The sequence below is a fragment of the Eurytemora carolleeae genome, unplaced genomic scaffold, assembly GCF_000591075.1.
Source record: "Eurytemora carolleeae unplaced genomic scaffold, Eaff_2.0 scaffold2156, whole genome shotgun sequence".
NCBI classification, from domain to species: Eukaryota; Metazoa; Arthropoda; class Copepoda; order Calanoida; family Temoridae; genus Eurytemora; species Eurytemora carolleeae.
The window spans coordinates 17,924-27,606 of NW_019398043.1; the positions used below are offsets into that span (position 1 = coordinate 17,924).

A 9,683-nucleotide genomic window follows, 5' to 3' on the forward strand; every position below is an offset into this window, starting at 1 on the left:
GTATTGACGAAACAAAAAGCTTTAAAATAAAACGATCTTAAAGCACGTTGATTTAACGGTTCTGTATTTATTCCAGAAAACTGTGACTTTTGATCACATTACTTTTTTCGGCATATACAATTTGAATAAAAAGTATAAAACAAACAAATCCGTAAGTTTAAAGATTTGTTAATTTTACACCAAAACGCGTATGATCTCAAATAGAAGAAACCGAATTGCCTCTATCTCTGGTTAGTCCGGTGTGAAAGGGAGTGTTCACAAATGAAAGGTGGTATAGACTTACGTCGAAAAATAATCGCTTTTGATCGCTTCTAACTTCTATCTATTAACAAACAACAAATATTATAAAAGTACAATAGTCTCTGAAGTATCATCTTTAGTGGGCATTAATATGTATTTAAATCCACGATACATTAATTTAAAAAATAGTCCAAGTTATCTTAGTAATATTCAGTCTATATAAAGTACAGAGACCTTAAACTCTTGTAATGTTATGAATTGAAGATTGAATTATGTAATTAACATAGTTTGTTTTGGTTTATTGATTTATCAAACAGTTTCAATGCTGCGAAAATAATAAATAAGTTCCGATCAATCATCAATCATCTCAACCTGTAGAATAAGATACACTTCTTCTTCTAAAGTTCTAAAAAATTTTAAAATCAACTGAAGTTAACCATTATCTTTAAACAATAGATTAAAAATTCTGATTTGTTTTAAAACTTTTATTAAATTGAAAATCCATTCCATTTCATTTTTTATTAATTATTGCCCAAAACTAAACATATTAATATAAGTACATATGTCCTGAGCGAGCTTTTGTGTGGAGTATCTTTAATATTAAACACTTGATCTCAATACCCAATTTATCTTCAAAAAATTTACCTTCTTCGAGATGGATAAACCTTACCTTTGGTTCTAACTAAATATAATCGCATACGATATGAAATGTCATTCAAAAACCATCAACGAACGAAATGAGACTACATCGCCATCTTTACATGGAGGGTCACTTGAAATAAAACAAATTATAAGATAGACATATCTTCTTTTTGTTTCCAGATAAACATGACAACCTTCTTGGACAACTTGTTGGCAGGACCAGACAGTGAACGCTGGCTGACCGCACACAATGACCCCTTAGCGGGCATATATACATTCTCATCATGCTTAGCTCTTTCAGGTCGTGTATAATGTCGTCTTTAGTTAAATAAAGATACAAAATGACCCCTTAGCGAGCATATTTACATTCTCATCAGCTCTTTCAGGTCGTATAATGTCGTCTTTTATAGTTGAATAAAAATAATAATTTTAGGAGTAAAATTCTAGAGTTAATCATCACTAAATACATCTAGTCTTGGCATTTCCAAAATGTCAAGGATTTAATGCAAGGAAAGTATTTCAGAGGTGTACGCATCTTTTGTACTGCAGTGTACTGTCTCTGGGCGGCAATGTAAACACAAGACGGATGTCGAAGCCTGACATGGGATCCATCTTTCACATTAATAATCATTGAAATATTCTGGTCTTAGGAAGCTATTACGTGAATTATCAAAATTATCAAAATTCAATGCTTTTAACCTCCTCGGATACTAAATGAACACTGAAGCATCTATTCTTGCTTACAAATTCCGCCCAGAGAGAACTGGTTTCAATATGTACGCAAAGTATACGCAACTGAAATTAACTTTCCTTGCATTCTTGCAAAATGTGGTCTACCTTTTATGTGCGATTAATATTACCGGAGATATGAAGAATTTGCTTAGATTTCAACAACTTTGGTTTTATTTAACAAAATTGAAATCTGAGCGAAATTCTTAATATCCCCTGAAATATTGACAGCACAAGAAATGCAGACCACATTTTGAAAATGCCAGGTTAGGATGTGGTGGTTATTTCAAAATCATACATGTGAAAGCAGGTTGAGAACTAAGTGTCACAAATAAATTTCTGTCATGTTTCGTGGTACACCCTGTACATTCAGATTCTCATCGTGCTTAGCTCTTTCAGGTCGTTTAATGTCGTCCATAATCTATTAAATCGACGTGTAAAATATCACTACTCATCATGTTTAGCCCTTTCAGGTCTTGCAATGTCGTCTTTAGTTAAATAAAAATACAAAATGACCCCCTAGCGGGTCTATATATTATATACATTCTCATCGTGTTTAGCTCTTTCTGGTGGTATAATGTCGTCTTTAGTACAAAATGACCCTTTAGCGGGTATATATACTATATACATTCTCATCGTGTTTAGCTCTTCCAGATGGTATAATGTCATCTTTAGTACAAAATGACCCTTTAGCGGGCATATATACATTCTCATCGTGTTCAGCTCTTTCAGGTCGTATAATGTCTTCTTTAGAAAAATTAAAATACAAAATGACCCTTTAGCGGGCATATATACATTCTCGTCATGTTTAGCCCTTTCAGGTCGTAAAATGTCGTCTTTAGATAAATTAAAATACAAAATGACCCTTTAGCGGGCATATATATTATATACATTCTCATCGTGTTTAGCTCTTTCAGGTCGTATAATGTCGTCTTTAGTTAAATAGATTACACGAATCCTTAGCGGGAATTCTTATCATGTTTAGCCCTTTCAGGACGTATAATGTCGTCTTTAGTTTAATAAATTACACGAATCCTTAGTGAGTATTCTCATCTTGTTTAGCTCTTTCAGGTTTCATAATGTCGTATTTTGCTGTATAAACTTAAATAGCGTTACAGTGATCTATTAGTGGGCTGATTATTTCTGTGCTTAGCTCTTTCATGTCTTTACATGTCGTCCTACATTGAATTTAAATTCAATAATCTATCATGATAGTTTAAAAATTATATATACATAATCTTTTTCTGTGGCTCTTTCAAGTCTTGACAAGAATATCGCTCTTTCCGCGTGTTTTTCTATGTCATCCAATGTCGTATTTTTATTTATTGATCATATTTTCAAAGTCGTCTTTGATTCCTAAATTTAAAACCTTGAAGGACCGGAGACCGTATTTAGTTTCTCAGTTGGTACTAATACTTTCACAGTATTTTTTCTTGGGTTCTTAATTTTGTTACTGTCAAAGTGTCCATTTTAAATTTTTTTCTTTCAGATTTGGGCGGGGACGGAGACTTTCGGTTGGTTATCGCTGATTTAGGATCCGGAGAGTTTAACATGAAACTCAGGGTCTTCAAGGGAACTCAGCAGGTTTGTGTAGTATCAGGGTATACAAGGGAACTCAGCAGGTTTATGTAGTATCAGGGTATACAAGGGAACTCAGCAGGTTTGTTTAGTATCAGGGTATACAAGGGAACTCAGCAGGTTTATGTAGAATCAGGGTCTTCAAGGGAACTCAGCAGGTTTGTGTAGTATCAGGGTATACAAGGGAACTCAGCAGGTTTGTGTATTACCAGGGTCTTCAAGGGAACTCAGCAGGTTTGTGTAATATCAGGGTATACAAGGGAACTCAGCAGGTTTGTTTAGTATCAGGGTATACAAGGGAACTCAGCAGGTTTGTGTAGTATCAAGGTATACAAGGGAACTCAGCAGGTTTGTGTATTATCAAGGTATACAAGGGAACTCAGCAGGTTTGTGTATTATCAAGGTATACAAGGGAACTCAGCAGGTTTGTGTAATATCAAGGTATACAAGGGAACTCAGCAGGTTTGTGTAATATTAGGGTCTTCAAGGGAACTCAGCAGGTTTGTGTAGTATCAGGGTAAACAAGGGAACTCAGCAGGTTTGTGTAATATTAGGGTCTTCAAGGGAACTCAGCAGGTTTGTGTAGTATCAGGGTATACAAGGGAACTCAGCAGGTTTGTGTATTATCAGGGTCTTCAAGGGAACTCAGCAGGTTTGTGTAATATCAGGGTATACAAAGGAACTCAGCAGGTTTGTTTAGTATCAGGGTGTACAAGGGAACTCAGCAGGTTTGTGTAGTATCAAGGTATACAAGGGAACTCAGCAGGTTTGTGTATTATCAGGGTATACAAGGGAACTCAGCAGGTTTGTGTAATATCAGGGTATACAAGGGAACTCAGCAGGTTTGTGTAATATCAGGGTATACAAGGGAACTCAGCAGGTTTGTGTAGTATCAAGGTGTACAAGGAAACTCAGCAGGTTTGTGTAGTATCAAGGTCTTCAAGGGAACTCAGCAGGTTTGTGTAATATCAGGGTATACAAGGGAACTCAGCAGGTTTGTGTAGTATCAGGGTAAACAAGGGAACTCAGCAGGTTTGTGTAGTATCAAGGTATACAAGGGAACTCAGCAGGTTTGTTTAGTATCAGGGTGTACAAGGAAACTCAGCAGGTTTGTGTAGTATCAAGGTCTTCAAGGTAACTCAGCAGGTTTGTGTAGTATCAGGGTATACAAGGGAACTCAGCAGGTTTGTTTAGTATCAGGGTGTACAAGGAAACTCAGCAGGTTTGTGTAGTATCAAGGTATACAAGGGAACTCAGCAGGTTTGTGTAGCATCAGGGTATACAAGGGAACTCAGGAGGTTTGTTTAGTATCAGGGTGTACAAGGGAACTCAGGAGGTTTGTTTAGTATCAGGGTATACAAGGGAACTCAGCAGGTTTGTGTAGTATCAGGGTATACAAGGAAACTCAGCAGGTTTATGTAGTATCAGGGTGTACAAGGGAACTCAGCAGGTTTGTGTAATATGAGGGTGTACAAGGGAACAACAAAGAAGAGAATAAAATAATAAATCTACTATTGTAGGCTACAGAAAATACAATAATAGATCTACTTTTGTAGGTTTCAGAGAATACAATAATAGACCTACTATCCTAGGTTACAGAGAATACAATAATAGATCTAATACTGTAGGTTACAGAGAATACAATAATAGATCTACTTTTGTAGGTTTCAGAGAATACAATAATAGACCTACTATCCTAGGTTACAGAGAATACAATCATAGATCTACTATTCTAGGTTCCAGAGAATACAATAATAGATCTAGTACTGTAGGTTACAGAGAATACAATAATACATCTACTACTGTAGGTTACAGAGAATACAATAATAGACCTACCTACCGGAGTAGTAACCTTCCATATGGATACTAATGAACCAAGAATACCTGCAATAGCTGTTGCTTCTGGATCCCATATATACATATACAAGGTACTTACTTCAGTGTAATATACTTTAATATTCGAGAAAATCCACATCAGAGACTAGACATTTTTACAATAGACACTTTGCACTAGACACTTGACACTGAACACTAGACACACGACGATAAACACTACACACTGGACCCTAAACACTTGACACTGAACAGTAGACACCTTGCGCTAGAAACTTTAAACAAGAGACTGGACACTAGACACTTGAAACTAGACACTAAACACTAAACACTAGACACTTAAAACTAGACACTAAACACTAGACACTAGACACTTGAAACTAGACACTAAACTCTAGACACTAGACACTGGAAACTTGACACTATACACTAGACAGTAGACATTAGACACTAGACACTTGAAACTAGACAGTAGACACTTAACACTTTATACTAGACACAAAGTATTAGACATATATTGCTAGATCTAAGACAAGACACTAAAGTAAGTCTGGTTTAGAATCTGCGACCCTATTTCAAGTTTACTCTACCAACCCTGGATATTCAACCAGCAGAGAGAGATATTTGGGATCAAGCAGCCAGGGATACACTTAACACTAGCCAGGTTATATATACTAATAGTAATTATAAGAATAATATTAGATATATTTCTAACCTAAGGAATAAGAAAATAATGATAATAATAAATATGACAATATATAATGATAATGATAATAATAATAATAATAATAATAATAATGATGATAATAATAATAATTAAAATAATAATAATAATGGTAATAATAATAATAATGATAACAATAATAATGATAATAATAATAATAATAACAATTATAATTATTATAATACTAGATCTATGAGAACCTGTCTAATCTACGGAATGAGATTGGAGATGCAAGGTTGACAGCTCGGACACAAAGACTTCTGATGTTAGGTGACTTACTTGACTTGAATTCACTTGAATTCCAATTTTCAATATTATAAGCAACAAATGCTTTGTTATCTACATCTCACTCCTGTATGCCGAGTTCATTAGCGCCTGATCCAATCAGGGTAAAGTCATGTGTTCGTTGTCTATTCTGAACCAATAGAAAAAGTATGGCGGTATCATCTATCTTTCTATCTATCTCATTATCCAATCAAAGTTATGAATCCTTCAATCGGTGCTGTTAGTAAATGGAAATATTTACTTTAACTGAAACTATAGTGATCTCAAACTTTTAAAGGAATTCTGACCTCTCTCAAGGAATTCTGACCCACAAAGGATGAGACTGTAATGACAACCTGAAACTCTTTAAATATAAAGATCTAAAAGCCAAAGTCAAACAAGATTACAGTGGCAGGGAACTATAAATGTAAGAAAAAGGATTAAATAAATTCCATTCAGTCGTCTTTGAAGTCTTATCCTTTGTCGGTAATCTTAAGGTTTATAATATCAGGTTCATACACTTAAGGATCAGAAAGCTTGATGTGCGCAGAGTCATCAGTTTCCTCATTTTACCCTCTCTCTTATTTTTAATCTTTTTACCGACTTTTTTTTACCAACATTACCGACATATGATTCCCTCAACAAGGGGATGTTAAGTTATTAAACTTCCCTTGGGACAATTAAGTAAAATAACCACCACCTCTTCGAAGTTTTTGTGAAAAAATCACTCATTTTTATCTCAAAAGACAATAAAACTGTGTACAACAACTTTTTTGGGAAAAGTTTTTAATTAACCACGGGTTCCCTTGACCAAATTTTCCTTCAAAATATCTATTGCTGCGCTCTGCATTTTTTAATGCAAAATTGGCCTTGGTTATCCTTGGTGAACTAAAATTCATTTAACTTCTCTGTAAAGTAGTTCAAATACTTTATTTTAGACAGTTTACAGGAAGTTGAACAGTTTGTTGAAACTCATAAGGTATTTCATATTTTCTTGTCGAAAAACCAAATAGGTTAATAGCTGTTTGAGATCTTGCATACTAGTCCCCAAGGGTGGGTTGTTTATGTTCTATTCCTAAAATTGTAATTTAGGCATCTGTTCAGTTAGTTATTCAAAGAAATTCAAAACTGAACTCAAAAATCTTTTTTTCTATTGCTCGAAATTCGATTAAAATCTGCGGAAATATTAATATTTTATTGAATATAAAAACTTCTAAATGAAAACGTTTTAAAAAAATCAAGAAACTATTTTCAAGTTTCATCTTTACAGACTTTTGCAATTACCAAACTTTTTTCTTTTTTTCTTCAGAGTTTCCCCCTAAAACGTCAGACTGTGGTGACCTGCATCGATACTCTCAACAAATCATATGCAGGTAAACCAGATACAACCAGATTTAATCAGACTCAAACTAGATTTTACCAGATTTAACCAGATTTAACTAGATGTAACCAAATAGAACCAGATTAAATCAGACTCAAACTAGATTTTACCAGATTTAACCAGATTTAACTAGATGTAACCAAATAGAACCAGATTAAATCAGACTCAAACTAAATTTAACCAGATTTAACCAGATATAACCAGATTTAATCAGACTTAAACTAGAGTTAACCAGATTTAACCAGATGTAACCACCAGATTTAATCAGATTCAACCAGATTTAACCAGATTTAACTAGATTTAACTAGATTTAATCTAGATTTGAACCAGATTTAAATAAATTTTAACCAGTTTTTACCACATCTGATTAGATTATGAACAGATTTAACCAAATGTAACCAGATACAACCTAATTATAACCAGATTATAAAGATATTAAAACCAAATTTAACCAAATCATACCATATTTTTACCATATTTTTACTAGAGTTTTACTTGATTATAACCAGATTATAACCATATTTAACTGGATTTAATCAGATTTTATAAGAATATAACCAGTTGATGATCAAATTAGAATCAAACTTTAACCAGATTTTAGATAGATTTCAAACAGATTTCAACCAGATTTGGAACAGAATTCAACCAGAAAAGATCTTTTAACTCATACCAAAATATTGTAGAGGAAGGGAGTGTAGCTTGTCTTGTGCTCGGTACAGAGAGCAGTTCTGTTTATATCCTTGATCCTGAAGCATTTACTATCATGGATAGTCTTGCTCTTCCTTCTCCTCCTGTATTCCTTACGGCTGCAGGTACTGGTTCTATGAATATATATATATATACATATACTCATATGTTTAGAATTACATGATGTAGAATATATACAGAATACTAGTTGTTAAAATATATATATACAAAAAAAAATTTGTTTAATTTGTTTTAGTCAGGATTTATCTACTGTAGATTGCCGCTAGGGATGGAACATCATGTTTAGTGAGATTCTTAAATATCTTAAAACTCTTAATTTGAAGCTGATTCTTTAAATATATATTTACATGAATATATATGTTTCATATTATATAACAAATATATATACATAAATGTATTTGTTTAGGACTATATGATGTAAAGTACAGGATACCAGTTGTATGCCAGTATATACATATATACATACATGAATATAATATATGTTTAGGACTATATGATGTAGAGTACAGAATACTAGTGGTATGCCGGTATATACATATATACATACATGAATATGTTTAGGACTATATGATGTAGAGTACAGAATACTAGTTGTATGCCGGTATATATACATACATGAATATATATATGTTTAGGACTGTATGATGTAGAGTACAGAATACTATACTAGTGGTATGCCGATATATAAATATATACATACATGAATATGTTTAGGACTTTATGATGTAGAGTACAGAATACTAGTTGTATGCCGGTATATACAAATATGCATACATTTAAAATATATATGTTTAGGACTATTTGATGTAGAGTACAGAATACTAGTGGTATGCCGGTATATACATATATACATACATGAAAATATATATGTTTAAGACTATATGATGTAGAGTACAGGATACTGGTGGTATGCCGGTATATATATACATGAAAATATAAAGGTGTTTAGGACTTTATGATGTAGAGTACAGGATACTAGTTGTATGCCGGTATATATATACATATATAAATAAATATTATTTTATTATGAATATTTATATGTTTAGGACTATATGATGTAGAGTACAGGATACTAGTGGTATGCCGGTATATATACAATACATACATGAATATATATATGTTTAGGACTATATGATCTAGAGTACAGGATACTAGTGGTATGCCGGTATATATATACATGAATATATATATGTTTAGGACTATATGATGTAGAGTACAGGATACTAGTGGTATGCCGGTGTTTATATATATATATACATGAATATATATATGTTTAGGACTATATGATGTAGAGTCAGGATACTAGTGGTATGCTGGTATATATATATACATGAATATAAATGTTTAGGACTATATGATGTAGAGTACAGGATACTTGTGGTATGCCTGAAGTATATTCTACCATGATGTGCAATTCTAATTTATTATCTGTATTCATAATATTATTATCTTAACTATTTTGTATGTTGACCCAGCCGGGCTAGCCCGGTCAGTTCATTTTACCTGTTTATAAATAAAGTAGTTGAATATCATTAGTTGATCAGAACGGACGTATACAGAGCCTTGAGTTTTGGCTAGAGATTT

At 33.1% G+C, this 9,683-nt stretch overlaps 1 protein-coding gene across 1 annotated transcript; it reads left to right on the forward strand.

The window, feature by feature from the left end:
• Nucleotides 1-1,066: 1,066 nt before the first annotated feature.
• On the forward strand, nt 1,067-8,626 carry LOC111716689 (Bardet-Biedl syndrome 1 protein homolog; the record flags this gene model as incomplete). Its single annotated transcript, XM_023492167.1, has 9 exons — nt 1,067-1,183; nt 3,101-3,195; nt 4,998-5,117; nt 5,582-5,686; nt 5,935-6,016; nt 6,949-6,989; nt 7,320-7,383; nt 8,075-8,203; nt 8,587-8,626. Coding segments are annotated over exons 1-9 (791 nt in total), but the record flags the coding sequence as incomplete, so codon positions are not given.
• Between the last annotated feature and the right edge of the window lie 1,057 nt (nt 8,627-9,683).